Source organism: Taeniopygia guttata, chromosome 3 (assembly GCF_048771995.1).
Source record: "Taeniopygia guttata chromosome 3, bTaeGut7.mat, whole genome shotgun sequence".
NCBI classification, from domain to species: domain Eukaryota; kingdom Metazoa; phylum Chordata; class Aves; order Passeriformes; family Estrildidae; genus Taeniopygia; species Taeniopygia guttata.
Window position 1 is genome coordinate 52,403,790 of NC_133027.1, and position 18,468 is coordinate 52,422,257.

Genomic DNA, 18,468 nt, shown 5'->3' on the forward strand with positions numbered 1-18,468 from the left:
GATGATTAATGTTTATGGTTTCCAAACTGGGGCCATGAGTCTATTCCATGTTCTTTTGAAAACATCTGTATTGTTTTATTCCCCGTAAGTCAGTTATAACATCAAAAATCTCTAGTGTGATCACAAGCCAGGTTTCACATATCAACAAGATTTTAGCTAAAAAGCTCAATTAGAGATCTTGTATGAGAAATTATGGACAATTTCATATTTAAATACATAATTTTTCTCAGAGTTATAGTCCTACTTCTCCCAGAACACTTGCATTTTGGGATAACTGGATGTAAGCCCCCAAAACTCACGCATATATTTTTTGGGTTTTATATTTCACAGTGACTTTCAAATACATTGAAGAATTTCAGAAAAACTCATAGTTAATTCATATCTAACTTATATATATTTTATTAGACTTCAGGTGAATTATCTTTTATTGTGAATAAAGGGATCATAAATGACTGTACCTACTTTCTGACCTTTCACAGTCATGGATGTTTTCTCCCTTTTAATTTTTAAGTACTATGTACGTAGTCATACTTTCCATCATGTTTTAAAAGCTTTCAAGAACACATACTTCAGCACAGATGGAATTGATCTAATTTGCTTCAAAAGCTGAGTTTTGCACTGTGAGATTAACATTGATAAGATTTTAAAAGATAACTATTAATCAGTTAGGTGTTTGGGAAAATGACTGGAGGAATGTTGGCATCAGAAACAAGTTAGTTTTCATTGAATTGAAATGTCTTTTTCTTTCCCCTGCTATTCATCCCCTATAAAAAAAATAGCTGTTCCCTGCTACAGTTCTAAACTGAGATGGACAATAGGGCTCCCTGCATTATAAACTAGGGTGCAGGATTTATTTATTGACTTCCAAGTCCCATTAAATGGTGGGAAACAGAGCGGTGGGTCAGGAATGCTGGTATATTCAATTCATTTGTATTATCCTCTGTGGTTTTCTTGTTTGACTCATGCAAAGGTTAAGTTATTTTTTGTCTAAAAGCACACTTTAAAATAAAATTGGAAATTAGATCCTTCTGGATCTAATGACTTACTGCTTTTACTGCTTTTTTACTAAGTTTAAGAATGGAAATTATTTTTTCCCCCAAATTCTCAGTGCTTTTCGATGGATCTCAACTTTTTCTAGAAAACAGAGATAAAGCAACTCCCCTGATTAGAGTTCACAGCCCAAATGTGTCAGACCAAGGTTCTCCTGTGAGGCTTGACAAGCCATGGATTGGGTGAATGTGCTACGTCCTCCACCACTGACCTTTCTATGTACACACTTGGGCAGAACCAGAAAGTTTCTGAGATAAAATGACAACAAATAGACTTTTTCCATCTTGAACTAAGGTAACTTTTATGAGTAAAATTAACTAAAAACAATGTACTGCCACAAAACCCAGTATGATTAAAACTGGTATTGTCCTACCAAAATACTTGGTCAGAGATTTTTCAATCATATTATTTCCAAAAAAATCTCACAAACACAAAATCCCCTAAAATTTAGTCCCAGTGGATGCAAGATTGCCAAAGATAAATTCCTTAAAGGAAGAAAAATGCCAGTTACAAATTCACCTTTTACTGTTAAAGGGAAACTATTTGTGTGTTGTTCTTTTATGGATACAAAAAATGAAAATACAAAAAGTAAATTACAGTCTTCTTCATGAAGAAGGCAAGCAAGGCACCATGCACTTTCTAGCCCAAACAAATAAAAATAAATATTTTACTTGTGGGTGAAAAAAATTCTTACCCCCTCTTTGATTTACATGCCATCAGAATGCAAAAATGTGCCTCTTTTTCCTTCCCATGTATTTGCAAAGTTCTGTAAAAGACTAACGTACACATACATACTTGCAAGTATTTTAAATATGGTTAGGTTATTTATATATTGCAATTATAGCATGCCTGACACCACAGTGTTTTCCAGAGGTGTTACCTGATCATTATTCTAAAACCACTAGTAGAAGTAATTGCTGCAATGTTCCATTTGGAAACCTCATGTATAATCTATTGTTAAAAGCCACTAAATTCATGAAGAGGAAAGGAAAGGGCAAACTTTAAGATTTTTGCGGCTCAGTCATCAGCTACAAAATAATTATGTGCCCCATAATCTAAATTGGGAAAAAAAAAGAGATAGAAATGAATTATTTCAAAAAATATTAGGCATCATGCTTACTTGGAATGCGTAATGCTAAATATCACTTTATAATTGTTTATTTGGAATATTAATGCTATGTTGTGTTATTTCTATCTGCAGTGTTTGTGAAGTGATACCAGTTTTTTGGCTGGTATGTACTCATGTTGATTTCAATATGATGAAGTGATATTTAAATGTTTGTATAGCATATTACTTATCTATGTTTAGAAAACATCAGAAAAATGTTGCATAAAGAGGAAGTTCAGGAGAAATAGGGATGGTAGTAATGAATTTTGTTAAGTTTTCCTGCTAATTGTTTTCATAAGACTAACATAATTTGTTTCCAATTAGTGAAACTTTCAGCACTGAAATTTGCTGCAGGCTATATATATAAAATCTTTTTTCTTTTTTTTTTTTGGCAGAGATCACCAAATACCCCCAAAACTGCTCAAAACCCTCACCCAACAACAGGGTATTTTATTTATTTCTCTGCCTGAAGATTAGAAGCAAGATAGGATAAAGAGTATAAATTGAATAGGAGTAAGAACAAAGAACTAGAAAAGGCAGGATATGTAAAACAGGTTTAAGGTAAGGAGGAAAAAACAATCATGTTTCTTCCAGGATGTGCTGGTTTTGGCTGAGGTAGATTTTGTTTCCTCTGTAGTAGGTAATATAGGACATTGTTTTGGCTTTATTCTGGAATAAATGTTGGTAATTCAGGAACAGTTTAGTTCCTGCTGAGCAGGACTAACTCAATCAAGGCCTTTGTGCCTTTCACCCCACCCCACCAGAGAAGGGGTGGTGCACGCACAAGGAGTAAGGGGGGACACAGCTGGGACAGCTGACCCCAACTGACCACAGGAATTTTCCATATCATATGGCATCGTGCTCAGCTGATACAGCTGTGGGAAGAAAGGAGGGGAGGACATTTGGAGTGATGGCATTTGTTTACCTAAGCAATGGTCATGCATGACGGAGCTCTATTTTCTTGCAGATGGTTGAATGCCCACCTGTCTATGGAAAGGAGTGAATGAATTCCTTGCTTTGCTTTGCTTGAGCATATGGCTTTTTGTTTTATCTATTAAACTCTTTATCTCAATCCATGTGCTTTGTAAAAAAACTTTTGTGGTTTTTTTTCAACAATCTACAAATATGAAAAAAAGTTTGTATTAATTACTTTAAACTGGATTTTCCTTGGAATTAATCTGAAATATTTCATTCTGAAAAGTCCCCATTTTTTTCAAATGTTCTTTTGAGAGTTAGACAAACTAAAGGCACAGTGCTTGATGAATTTATCCTAATACTAAGGCAATGTTTATACCTGATTTAAAAATTAAGCAAAATCCCTTGGTAAAAGATTGAACTATTTTGATATGTTGTAGTGTATGTGTGATCTAGTGGCTACTTATAAGAGTACAAGATTTGATAAACAAAGTGTTATGCTTCCAAATGTAGGTAGAAAAAGATATAATTTTCAGGTTTTGGAAATAGTCAAACTATTAAAAAAGTCTTTTTTCTGATACCATCTTCATAAATTGTGTCTTATTAATTCTCTCAGTGCAAAACTACTCACTTTTAAAAGCAAATTTCATCATCATTCCACGATGGAATGGATCTTTTATATTTTAGCCAATTAAACAATCAGAGCTTTGAAATAGACATACTGCAAGTTTCCATATTTTCTGGTACCTCATATTTCTTTTTTTTATGGCCGATGAATTTCATACTTTTTAGAAACTGAATTTTCTGTATCTATCATATTCAAACTTTTTAGGTAAAATAAAATCAGCTGCCCATATAGTAAAGCTATACAGGATGAAATAGTTTCAGTATTACACTTTTTATTATGGCTTCTTTACAATTTCTCTTTCATGTTACCCTTCTTAGGCTGCTTTATCTAGCAAACCTCAGCTGCAAAACATGCAGATAAGAAATTAATTCAGAAAATAACGACATATTTGGAACAGTGTCTGCAACAATGTTATGATACAAACCATAGTCAAGAGAATAATTTTAATTTTGGCATGCAAATAAGAATACAAATACATCCCACACTGCCTTTGCAATTCCCACATTCAATATGAATGTAGAATGTGTCTTTTAAACTGAAGAGAGTTCTCACTTTGAATGTATTGTCTCATATCTTCAGAGCAAATGATACCAAAAAGAGAAAAAGAGGAACAGTAGGAGAAAAATGTGGTTTAACAGTAGACGTTAAATAGACATTATTATCAGCTTAAGGAGGAAAAAAAAAAAGCCTTCTATCTGGGTTATACTTTTGTTTAGGATGTAGTTTATGAGAATTAATATAATTACTTAAGTTCCCCTTATGAGTGCTACTGAGGAAACAAAATTCAATGCTGGAAAAGTGTTATAATGCTTTTTTAACACATTAGAACCTGTACCTTTATGTGAGGAAATCTGGTACCTAAGATGAATTAATTTCTAAAAGGCTGGAGGAAGGGATATTTGCTTCTTTCTTGTTCACTTTGTGAAAGGAGCAAGAACTTTCCTCAAAAAAAAAAAAAAAAGAAAAAAAAGTATTCCTTTAAGTAATTTTTTGCCAGCATGAAAATCAGAGCAAGAACAGCCAAAATGAGTTCCAGAAAGAAAAGAAACAAACAGAACCTCCTGGATTCAAAGATTGTGTGAAGTTGTTTAGGGCTTATGTAGTGGAAATGCTAAGTACCTTCCACAGTTACTCAATAAAGCATACAAATATGCAGTGGAACTTATTTGTGCTCTTGATCTCTAAGTGATATGCATGCCACACAGAGGGCTGAGTTCAAGAAATGTGAGGAATATGGCAAGAGCACTATCCTGATGTTTTCAGGTCTTTAGCAGAAAGGAGGAAAGCATCCTAAAATAAAATTTAATAATCCTGAAGGTGTTCCTCTTTATTACAATGATTAAGGTCTCTTTTCTATAAGGCTTACATAGCTGTTTTTAATGCAAGTCACCAAATTAAATATTCATTAAAAAGAAAACTCTTTTAGCAATAATAGTTTAGTTATTAAGGAAAAATTACAGAGAATGTGTGACAATTGTTTCCTAGTTTGAATCCAATTTCTTCACTCAGAGGTTGTCCTAATAGAAATAAACAAATCAACAAACACAAAAAATCAGACAATCATAGCATTAGAAATGACTATTTGGTAAGCAATTACAAGTAAAAGAAAAACTTTAACGACTACACTCATTTATTTGTGACTGCTTCTCAGGAATGCACATGAAGTGCAAACAAATTTCAGCAATCAAAACTGAACCACACAGCAGCAAAAACATTTGTTCCAATTTGACTTGGTAACCAAAGATTTTTTCACTGACTAAAGGGTCAGAAATAAAAGCGAGTACTTCCCCTGTTTCTCCCCTTCTTTTCCTGTCAGTCAGTTTCAGCCCTGTTACCTAATATATTGGTACCATTACAGAATAACAAAGTGACCAGACAAAGCAACAGGGCAGATGGGGAAGAGAAGTCATGTGGAATCTTTTATAAATATCACAATATTATGCCTTCACAATTACTAAAAAGAAGAATGTAAGTCTTTGTGCTCAGCGGTCCTGTGTAACTTTTAATTATGCCTTAATTTAATCACATTTAATTACATCTTATTTCTTCAATAGAAAAGTTGAATGCTGAAGGCCTCTGCAGGAGACCAAATGCTGTTTTCTTAGGATCACAACATGGCCCATAGATACCTGTTATTCAAAACATGTTTGGGTCAAAAATAATGTTATTTATTTTAAAATAAATTCTTTTCAACTCCTTTCTTATTGATTATGATATAGAGTCATAGTACTGTAATTCTCATAAATTACAATGCTTAATGGGAAGAAGGATGGGAAAAAGGAGAAAACATTTATATGTCCTTTACAAATAAACAGGGAACATCATGATCACTTTAATTCAATTCTATATATCTAAAAACATCCTCTTCAAATGACATTTTTCTAGCATTGTATAGACAATATATAGACAGGAAAAATAAAACAATTATACCATGAGGACACCTCTTTTGCATCTTATTTTGTGTCTTGAATAACAAAAGAAAATGTAGAATATATGGAAAGTAGCTCCTATAGCCACTTTCAAAGTGTCTGTGATGCAATGCAATTAATTGCATATCTTTGCAAAGACCATCCAAGTTTTCATATCCCTTTTATCAAGGGGTCTGTCAGATAATAAGTTATTTAATGAAAAAGGGCTAAAGATGTTTGAGGAGCAGAATTAAATACTAGCAGTAACATTGTTATTATAGCCATGAGAATTCAGATTCTCACTGAGAGCTCTTTTTCAGGCATTGGGGGTCTTCTCCAGCAAGGTCTGGAGAAGATAAAATAGATTTATTCTATAGGAGTTAATATGCCTTTTCTCACAAATAATGCTCAACAGTGAGACAGAAACCACCCAGAAGATTGCTTCATATGGGTGTCTGTGGTCCCAATTTGCCCCAAATTTTGCTGAATACGCAAAAGAAATCAGCCTTTATCAGTGTTTCAATACAGAAAAAAAAAAATTATCATTTCAAAGTCGTTAGTACAGGTCTCTAATAACACTTTCTTAGTATAAAATATCATGAAAATGTATCAAATCAATTGCACTAGAAGGGCACTCTCATTATAGTTAATGTCATTAGAGGGGAAACTATCACCACAGTAAAAATATATATAAGAATAAAGGAACAGAACTGGTATAGAACAGTTATGATCTGTCAATTGTCAAAGTCAGTTTTTGAAACATAACAACAAAGCTCACAGAATGTAATCTTTATTCTAAGAAAACCAATTCTGCAATAGAAGGTGAAATTTATTATTTTTGTCCTTTAGCTTGAGTGTGATAGATTACATCTAACAACCATTCAAGGCAAAAAAGTCACATTTTGTTAACTGGCTCTTGCCTCATCTAGTAAGAAGGCTAAATGGATAAGCTGTATATTTATGGAATATTGTTACATTCCATGTTATGGTCACTGCACACAAACCACGTAATTCTCCCATAAATGTGTGAACATCCCCAAGTGACATTCCCCCAAAAGCCATTAAAAAAATTCTTTTTGTTAGACAGTAAAACCATGCAAGATGTAACAGTGCAACATATATGTGGTAATGCAGACATTTCCAACAAAGCATAGCAATATCTAGTACACGGGCTTTACAATTTTGCTAGCATTGAGTTTTCAAAGGAGTCCAGTACTGGCATGATTTATTTTATTACTGAAACATAGGAGCAAATGGATGAATCATTAAAAAAAAAATTATATATAAGAGGGAGCAGAAGTTACTGAATTTTTTCACAGTGCAACAGTAATAGTACAGTGGTTTTGGTGGGCAGCACAATTGAATTGGATTCTTTTGCTATTGCTCAATAAACATTGACAGTGTCATGGTAGGACACACTGTGTGCTGGACAAGAAATTGAGGCATGTTGACATGACATTGTCTCTGTCAACTTATTCCTATGTCCAGTACATTCAACAAAGGTAATTTCAATGTACTGTAAAAAAATAATTGTTTCTAAATCTCCGTCATTAGTTGAAGATTGGTTTAAATTTTACATACCAACATATTTATGTGCACAAAAAAAGTATAAAACCAAAGAAGAAGGAATCAGGGATCTTTTTGTGTCAACAAGAAAGTACACCAAGTAGTTGGATGTTAATACCATATACTTATTTCATTGTAAAGGCATGGGATAGAGAAAGGAGGGGAGGAGAGGAGAAGAGAAGGGAAAGGAGGGAAACAGTGTATGATAAGGCAATTAAGCAGCTAATGGAAGTTGGTGTTTGAATGATGCAAGTGCTTTCTTCATTTCAGTTATCATTCTAACTGAAATCTGTATTAAATAAATTTGGGGGATTTTTGGATTTTGTGGAGCGTTATGTTCACACACTTGTGTTCCTCAATGACAATACCTCTTCTGGGAACAGCAGGACTTCTTTTATGACAACAAAAGCTCAGCAAAGAGGCAGTGTTGAACTGTCTGATAAACTTGATCAGCTGGCAAACCCTGGCAGAACCAAATTCACGCTGCTTAACAACAGGCACTGGAGGCACTACCTTCTGGATTTAGCTCTAGCCATGTGACAAAGCTGAGAGGCAATTCAGATTCTGAAGGGATGAGTAACCCATTGGAGAAGCTCCTCTCTGATTTACCATGGAGAAAATATGCTCTTTTCTAAGTGCTTAAGATTAGAAAAGATCAGATCTGTGCCTGTGCGCTACTTATAATGAGAAATGGAGCTAAATTAGAATGTCTTCTTCACCCTGAATTTGCACAGTTCTGGAAATAAGGAAAGACAGGAAGAAACTGTAGGAACTCAATAGGCTGTCTTTTAAAATTATTTCACAACATCTGCTGCCACTGATTTAAAAATTGTACCATATAATTAGGATTTTTCCACTGGATTTCACTATACTGATGATAGTCTTGGAACATTAACTCACTCCAATATAAGGAAGCCTGGTTTCAGCTGATAACTTTTTTAAAAACAAAACCTATGCTGATGAAAAAATATGAAAGCAATTACTTTCCTAAAGCTGAAGAGGGATTTGAAGAAATGGCCATTTATCTGAAACAAAGATAAATAATCTCTGACTCAGAAAACTGTTGAAGAATTCCATTTTGTATATAATTTTACTTCCACAAAGTATAATGGGAATACTTAATATGTACTTTTCCCCTCTTCTCTTGCAATGTGATTTAAGTTAATGTGACCCAGTTAAGGGGAAAAGAATGAACACATTGTTAAACAGGCATAAATAACATTAATAATTGAATTCATTTTTCAAATTTAAGCAAAACTGCTTCTCTCTACTGGACCAAAACCAGTGTCCTAAATAATAAATTTTTTCATAGTCTTTCTACTTTTCCCATAGGCTGTGACTCTTGTATATTTAGTTTCACCAATCTGTCCTGCATTTATAGAAAACATAGGTGTTTCTTTAATAATTTGCTAGACAAATAAATTTTAGGATTAACAAAAGAAGAAATCAATTAATGAGTTAATTGTAAAAAACACAGTTTTTTATTACTTTTTTTCCAAATATCCTTTATTTCTTGGATCACTCTCTGTGAGTGTTCCCTTAGTCTATTCTCTGGTAGTACTTTTTTAATCCTCTTTTGATATAGAAAACTACTCCAAGCTCATTGGGCACATTACCAAGTGTAATGGGAGAGGTCTAATAATTTTTGTGGACCAAGACACGCAGACTTCAGACACTTTGAGGAAGACTTAGGTTGAGTGTCAGCGCCCACATTTGAAGTCATGTTCACCAAGAAGATCTTTAATGACAGCAGGAAATATCTTTCCACTGTAAACTGCAGATCTCTCCAAATATTAAACTTAGTGCTGTGCATATGCATGAGTCAAATGAGCCATCTCCATATATTACTAGGTGTACCTGGGAGCATAAAAATTAATCTGTAATTATTTTACCTAGTAACCATTTTGAAGTATTTTACATAAAGAGATTTCTGAAACAGAAACAGATCTATCAAATAGATGTCTATTCACGTCAGTACCAATGACTCTTGTATTGATAGATCTGGAATTGTGCAAAATTGAGAGGAACAAGCAGCTTGCACTCCACCTGCATTATTTTGTGACTTGGAAGCCCTAATGCCCTCCTGCAAAATAGAAACTGTAAAACTGAGGTTTTCCAGTTGAATAGGGCTTTGAAAGAGTATTATCTTAACCCCTTAGAGACTGCACAATTACTACAAAGCTATAAAGGAACTATCATTGTCGCTATCATTTTAAAGCAAAGTACCTACAGCTGCATTTTGTCAAGGGCCTGATGAAGGTGACTTGGTTGTACTCAATATGTCTGGCAGACAGGAATTGAGATTCAATCTCAGTAATTCATAATTGTAAAGAAATCTAGACAATGAATAAACTCAAGATAAGGTAATTAAATTACCAAATATAGCCAAAAGTAAAAAATAATTCAGAGCAAGGGATAGATGTTGAATTTCTTGTGGAAAAAACCAAATTGCTTGTAGATTTTCACTGTGAAGTTGTTTTGTTTTGAAAGATAAAACTTACACCTTTGGGCATTTAAGTAGAATCTCTTGAATTCATAATTTAAATTATAATCTCACTATTCTGAGAGGCCGTTTATAAACTCATCATTAACATAAAACCCGATATTTTGTTCTCCTTTTGATGTGTCTTTACAGATTTTGAGTTTCAAAACTAATTACAATTATTAGAAATTGTCCAATGACATTTAATCAGTTTCAGGACAGATCCTACAGTTTTCATTTTACCTAGCTACCAAAATTTGGCTGAAATTCCCCCCTTGGACATTTTTTCTACATAGAAAAAAATCAGCAAGATTAATTCAAGGTAAATTAAAAAGTGATTGATTAGTCCATATAAAATGTTGTGTAGATGCTTATTCAGAATTAAAGCAGACTCAGTGAAAATTTCACAGCAGGTTAAACTAAGTTAACTCAAGGTCTCCTTAGTTCTTAATAAATGACCACTCCAGCATTTAGCATGGTTTAACTGTGCTCTTTAAACATATGCATCTTCTAAATGGGCAATATTTCTCCATGTCTTCATTCAGACAAGCCTGATGAGATTTAGTCCCCAAGTATTTGCTTAAAAGCCAACTTCAGGATAATGGAATGACTAATATCAAATTGATGGAAGTCCTACATATACAGGTTTGGTCCTCACAATTCTGACCAACATGAAATGTTGAGACATTCCTGTATATCCACAGAATGGAGGGTGTTCTACATGGACTCTCCTTCAAGCAGCCTTAGTACAGAGTTCATCCTGCTCTAATGCTGAATTCTTGTACTGGAGTGTGATGAAAATCTTAATGATAATAACCTACAGAGACACAAGTCTTGTAAATAAATGAGAACAGATATTTTATGAGAAATTCTGAAACTTCTCAGTGTGTCAGTTCCTTCTAATGATATTCTAGCAAGCAACAGACTTTTTTATGTCCAGAAAACAACAACATAAATATTAGTTATTTATTGCTGAATTCTGGTGAGAAAATTCTAGTTAGTACAAGTTCACACAGCTGAATTTCTGGAAGAAATTGCTGAGAGTATATCAGAACATACATCTGAGACACAGAGACTGGGTGGCAATAGAGTAGAGAATATGGTATCTGCAGTTCATCACCTGTCTATAGGTGAGAGTTATCTGCACTGCAGATAGATGAAGATGAAGTTCTTGCCTTCTTTTTTGACTATTGTGCAATATTTCTAAAGTCATTCAATGCTTCTATATTATAGAATATTACCAGTGTTTGTGCTTAATGAATTTGACGAAACTTACTACTCCAAAACAATGAAAAATATCATGTTTTACTCTAAACTCTTCAAATGTTCCAGAACCAAGATAAAAAATGAAGTTATATTATTCTTTTTGAAAATAATTATATATGGGAAAAATCTCACACATTGCACTGCTGACAAGTTTACATTCCCTCAGCACTGATGAAACCTCCTTCATAGTCTCCCAAATGGCTGTCATATCAAACCTTACATCAAACAAAACTTTCTGCTTTTGCAGATTTGGAAATTATCTTTGCTTTGGAAAATATTCTGCTAGACAGAAAGTGCAAAGCACTGAAAAAACCTCAGTAATAAACCAACTCCCACATGCTTATAAGACATATAATGAATTCACCCTCTGCAGTTGTTGAGGTTTTCATGTGGGGATTAATATGTGGCATTGAATATATATTGATAGTATGATGAAATGATTGCTCTTTATGATAGAAAATGTTTGAGAACAGGTATTGTATTTGAGAATCTCTATCATTGCAGAAGTAGATGAAAAATCTAGTTGAGGTGCATTTCCTTCCATAAAAGTTCTTGTGTAGTATGTTCATATAAGCAGTATTCTGCATTATAAATGTAATATACATCAGTTCCAGAATTTTTATTCAAGAGGGCAGTTGGATGGTAATTAGGATAAATATAATGAACTTTTGATCCATTTCGATTTTCTTTCTCTGATGTTAGCCTTAAGAAAAATTATAACATGTATAAGTGTACAGCTGTTCATATAAAGATTATGGTAGATAATCCTCACTAGAGAGTTGAATTTTTATGCTCCTCAAATTTCGTTCCAAGAGTCAAAAAAACCTGCTTCTGCATGCTTCCAAATACATTTGTTATAAGATAGAGCTAAAAATGAAATTCCAAGAATTCCCTTTTTTATTGCTGTTGGTAAATTTCAGTCTCAGTACAGGTGTCAACTGTGACATTTAGAAGAGAAAAAAGAAGAGGAAAGCATTCCAATTAATTGCTTGCAGATCTATAGGAGAGTGAAATTTAGTATCTACTGCACATTGCACCATTATTTATGAAAGGTACAGGAGTGCTTAAAATTCTGTTCAAATGTGGTGCACTCTAAAATTGCAGCTATATACAGCTTTTAAAATTGCTTAATCTTCTTTATCTGATTGCTTTTTAATATGAGGTAAAGGTTGAAGACTTCTGAGCAAAATCTAAGAACATGGGAATCTATTCAGCTTTTGAAGGCTGAATGAAGATTTCCTATTTAAAGTTTTAGATTAGCTTAGAATGATTAAATCCTTTCCCACTTTCATTTATCAGAAAAATAAAATTAGTGTTCAGTGAACTGGGAAAAAATACAGGCTTCATCTGCAAGCAGAACAGGTAAAAGTTATCAAGTTCCAATTCAAGTGTACATTACCTAGAATTTGATCTAACTTTTAAATTCTCAATTTGAGCAAATGCCGAAAAACAACATCCAAAAGAGTAGCTTTGATGTTCTTCTAGAAACCTTTCGTCCATTTTCTGAAAACATAGTATTCTTTTTGGTGGACAATAAATATTTTAAAACCACTTACATAGTAAGTTCTCTTTGCAAAGCCAGTTATTTTGCACAGAGCTGCTTATGATCTGAGAAATGTCCAGTCGAGAATAATTGCCCAGTGGTAACATACAACTGAATTAAACAATCATCATAAGTAATGCAAATGAAAATCACAGAAACACAGTTTTCGAATGATGCAAATTTTGTAGGAGGGTGGTAGGCAAGAGAAAGTCCAGCGAGAGAAAATGTTTAGTACATTTTTGTTTTGCAATAAATTTGAGATTTTAATGCATAGAAGAATTCTTTTCTCTCATGGCAAAATATTTGGTTTAATGTACTGATTATTATTATGATTATTATTATTATGATTATTATTATTCCTGATCTATAAAAAAATCAGTGTTAAATAGCAATACATTTTTGATGGCGTGGATTCTGCCTTCTGTATCTGTCAGTTGACAACATACAAATCTAGAGGAATAGAAGTCTATCTCTGACTCCATATCTTTGTGCTCCTGATTAAAGAAAAAAGTAAAGCTGTTCTTCTTTGTAAATGTAGTTGACCTTATAAAACAAAGTGAGCCGTGTGTGCAAATACTTTCATATAATACACATGGTAACAAATCCAAGTTTTATTTAGCACTTGATTTGTACTCTCTCTTCCTTAAAAACAGATTGTTCTTCACTTGTTTTATATTTAGATATCTTTTTGATTTTTCTATGATTTAAATTTTCTACACATGGATAAATATATTTCTAAATAAATAGATACATATAACTGCACACATATTACACATTTTATATCATGATTGTAGGACTCTAAATCATTCTATTTACAGTAAAGAAGTCAAAAAAACGTATACAACAAAATAGCCTGGATAATTAGAAGTGAAATACTTTCCTCAGTAGGTTAAGACTACAAAGTTGCATTAGGAGGAACCATATTCATATGTAGCTCATATTTTCTATGTAAACCAGTTAGATGTCAGGTGAGATTAAAGACCTTGTCTGTCATGAATTAATGCAGTTCCACAGAAGTCATAGCTATTAATTAAATTTATACTAGTCAAGAATTTGGAACTTATATTTCCTTTTTCTGTAAACTAGTAAGAACATGATTAAACAATGGAGGGAGATTTTCTCCGGAGATGCTAATCTTTATTCATCATTTTTGCTGGAGCTGGGACAGATTGTGATGAGAGGCAATACTTATTAATGTGAGAGAAAACAAATTGAACATGTTTCTCCCTGTGAGACTTAGTTGTGGAAAAGATTTTTCTAGGAAAAGAGGAGGAAATGTTAGTTTTAAATACTGCACTGCCATATTAATTACAGACCTCTTGTTTTATAAGGTAATCAGATGCATAGGTGTTTAAAAATTTAGAAAGGTGGTAAAGCAATACCGATTCAGCAATTCCTTCTTCACAGGAAAAAGATTTGTGGATTTGATTTGCCTGGCTTGTCGCACATCTTGTTTCATAGACTTGAATGAGAAATGTGAAAATAATGTGTGATCTCCCCTAAAAAAGAAAAAAAAAAAAAAAACCACCCAAAACAAACCAAACAAAACCAAACAACAAACTAAAACCTTCCTGAATGTTTTATAACAAGGAAAAATTGTGTACCTGATGTCAGGTTTTGATGTCGTGGATCTTCTTTCACTGGTGGGACACATTAAAAAACATAGATACTAAATTAGTCTACAGTTTCAGGTCAAAATACTGAAAAAAAATTTCAATAAGAAACATGTTTGTTTCTAGGAATAATCTCTCAAATAAGAATTTCTATAAACCATATTTTTTTAAAGCCTGACTCTCCTAGTAAATAATTTAAACAGATATATTTTCTCTCCAGTATAACCATATAAGCAAACTGCTTCTAGACAGTGGTTTAGTGAACTGGCACCAGCGCCACTGCTGTCTTTTGAGGTTTGAGATTTCAGTGTGCAAATTTTGTATGCAAATCATTGTATTTAGCCAATGTAGAGAAGATATTTATGTCTTCAATCACTTACCTAATAAAATACTGTAATTTATGGCTATTAATTATCTTTAGAGGTATAGCAGAAAGAATTTCTCTATTTGCATATTACTGTGAGGAAACAATCAAGGCAGTGCTGTGGCCAAGAGGTTAGCCAGAATATGGGTGATCATGAAGTTTGTCTTGTGTAATTATTGTGTATCAGTTAAGATATTTTAAGGGATGAAGCAGGTGACCTAAGGCACCATAGAAGCTACAGAGATGAACTTTGCACTACCACTTTAGGGGGCACAAGAGCAGACTGGGTAGAGCCTGGGATAATCCTGGGCCACAGTGCTGGGGGCTGGACAGACCCTGCTGTGCCAGCCAGGGAGGGTCACAGACAGGGCAGCAAGACTGGATCTGCTGATGAAATCCTTGATACTCATATGCAAAGGAGGCACCACACATTAAATTACTGGGGATTTATGTACAATTTCATCATTTTGGTTTACTTGCATGTATGTAGAAAGACTAAAAAAGCTCCTTTTTCTAATCCCAAAAAATCCCCCAAACCTGAATGTTTGCATTTTTATTGCTATTTGCAGAGATTTTCATCCCTTTATTACCTTTAGTTTTTTCATCTTTCAGCTGTTTCTTCGCAGTTGTTTTTTCTACAAAGAAAAAGTAGCACAGTTAAAGCTTGGTAAACTGACTGTTGAATAGATTTTACCCAGAGTTTTCAAGTAAAATTCTATGAGAATTAACACAGATATTTTAGGGACTGCCTCAAGCAACAATACATGCAAATTTGCAATCTCATAATATTTTTATTGTGATTGTCTACATATATACGAACACATAGAATAAATTCCTACCTTCTTTTTCCTTAGTTGTCTTTGGTTTTTTTGTGGCTAGAAAGATTTGCAAAAAAATAACGTTAAGTGACAGGCATCAAAAATACAGGCCTTTTATAATAAGTATATTGTGTAAAGATTCTCTCACTGGTAATTTCCCTGGAAGAATTACTGTGGTAAATGTGTCTCATGGCATGTTTATAATGCCTGTACTATTGCAACAGTGCCTGCTACACTTAGTGGCACTTAGAAGTTCTGGGCTTTGTGTAGAGTGGTTAGAAATTGTTTGAATATTGCTGGTTGCAGAGTAGTTTAAAAAAAAAAAACCCTGATAAAGAGTTTAGCACTTGAATTCTGCAATTCCTTAACTACTGCCAGATTTGTTTGTTTGCCAAAATACACTAGGGAAGGACTCTGCCTATTGCTTGCTTCTTACTCTCTTTCCCAGAGTGATCTCAAACATCTGAAAGAAATAAACAGACAAAAATCCCCAGGATATGGAGCTAGATGAACTTTAGAACTGCCATATGTGATCATTCAGAAGTCCTGCAGCAATAGATTGTGTTTTATTTTATTGGGAGGGTGTTTTTCCTAGTCTACATTCATTTAGAGCATGCACTGCTTCCTTTTCTGCATCCTTTTGCTGCAGCTGCAAATGCATTTGGCCTGTGACTCCATTCAACCAAATTAAGCAAAGTATATCACTTCAGGCACCTGAGCCCATTTCAGTATTCGCTGCTGGCTACAGCAGAAAAATAGCTGGCTGCCTTCAAATGGCTCATTTGCACTTTGCATCATCCCACCAGTAATAATAACGTTTTCTTCAGCATCCTCTGGTGCGTGTGTCACTTGATTCACAACCAGCTCTTTGAGTGAGGATCACCTGTGTCCAGCTTTCCAAAACATGCTGCAGAGGGTGAACAGTGCAAATCACATAATCAGATGGAAAGAAGAGCCTATGGCAGAGACCTCTGTAGCTGCAGTGCTGTCACTTGACTCAGGCTGCTTTATGTTATCACTGCTCTTTACTGATGAGCAAAATGTATTAATCAACACTGGTATGTTCATTAGTTCTTTCCATGAGGCATACTAGAAAAATGTAATATTTACCTGATGTTGGGATTTCAGCTGTTGGCTCTCCAGGAAAATAGCCAGTAATGAAGAGAAAGGGGGCGGGGAAGGGAAAGAAAGGAACAAGAAATTCAGTACCATGTTTTTTCAGGGCAAGCAACCATTTAAATAGATCTCTTTCATCTGCAATTTTTCTGCAGGGTATTAATTTACGAACAAATGTACCTTAACAATGAGCGTGTAGGTAGAATTTCACACTGACAGATAAAAGTCTCACTCTTTGATGTACTATAATCCAGCATACAATGATTCCTGCAAATGCAAACACTGCGCCAACCAAAGCTTTCCAGCAAACAAATATTTAAACAGACTCATTTTTAAGTGTACCTTTAAAGTTATAGCTGACTATGCTATTTTCCAAAAAATGCATTCAGTTTAATTGTTACCTCTCTTTCCTTATCATCCACATTTCCCAGCCAAAGTCTGATACTGACCTTGAATAGCTGGCATTGACCCCTAAGTGTTTCTCCTACACTAGCAGTTTCACTTGCCTTTTAAGAATAAAATCTCTTGAGAGATTTTGACGTCATCTTTCCACACCACCTAGCACAAGAGAAGCATACATTCTTGTGCTATTATAATACCCAAAATAATTGATGAAAATTGGTCCATCCAGTGGATAGAAATTCTCTGGTGTAAATCATTATCACTCATTTTAAATCAAATAAATTAATTACATTGCAACTTTGAATCCAAGAATTTTTACCCATCACTACTTCAGTAGTCACAGTTTTATGTAAGAATACAGTTTGAAAGAAAAAGCAAAGCTGCTTTTCCTTGGAGCAGGACAAAAAAGGAATAAGATCACAAAGCATTTAAAGCTATTCCTTTGACTGAGATGTCTCTGTACTTTCTTCCTGCTGAGTTTTAGTTTCAGATGAATGTGAGCTCACACCAAGGTGAAAATGTTTCAATCAATGCTTTTTCCAAAGGAAGACTGAGCAATTAAGCATCATTTTCCCTAACCCATCCCAGGATACTTTCACTCAAGTTTTGGCCAATAAGGAGGCCTGTAAATGTCAGTGCTTAATGCTTAGGCACCATGGGCATTCAGCAAAGGCCAGTTTTGCTGCTGTTAAATGCTGACATGCTAAAGTCCTTTAATATTTACCTTTTTGCTTATGATCTTACTCATAGCTTCTTAAAGATTACACATTACTGAATTGTGACACATGGAATAATTAATTTGATTTTTCATTTTCAGAAGAAAAAAAACTAAGATTTTTTTCTGAGGTACTAAATCTAGGAAAGAGTTTCATGCTCTCATTTCTTAATTGAGGGATTTGGATGGGTCCAGTTATGTGCATGTACCCTAATTTAGGATGAATAGATTTACTTGGATAGTCAGGTATGGGAAGTCTGTTGGCCTGAAGGGCAGTAGGTTTGACCCTCTGTTGTATGAAGTGTAAGGGCCATTTCCCCTTCTCAATGCATAAACAAACTTCCACTTTGAGAACACTGGGACATATATTACCCGTATTATGGGGCTTTTATGATAAACCTAAGTGGGAATATAATTTGCCAATTCTTAGGGTTATTTTTAAATATCAGCCTACATGTTCTTCCTCTTGACTGC

The 18,468-nt window shown here is 34.0% G+C and overlaps 1 protein-coding gene across 22 annotated transcripts in view; it reads right to left on the reverse strand.

Moving 5' to 3' along the window:
* TRDN (triadin) overlaps positions 1-18,468 on the reverse strand; it is a 225,855-nt gene that overhangs the window by 8,137 nt on the left and 199,250 nt on the right. For 21 of the 22 annotated variants that reach the window (XM_072926827.1, XM_072926839.1, XM_072926836.1 and 18 more), the window contains 4 exons: positions 16,872-16,898; positions 15,783-15,818; positions 15,534-15,578; positions 14,571-14,606 (listed from right to left, as the gene is read on the reverse strand). In XM_072926827.1, coding sequence (XP_072782928.1) covers positions 14,571-14,606; positions 15,534-15,578; positions 15,783-15,818; positions 16,872-16,898 — 144 coding nt within the window. Of the gene's footprint in view, positions 1-383; positions 9,533-14,570; positions 14,607-15,533; positions 15,579-15,782; positions 15,819-16,871; positions 16,899-18,468 lie in introns of those variants that run through there. The other variant, XM_072926842.1, reaches the window with a different exon arrangement.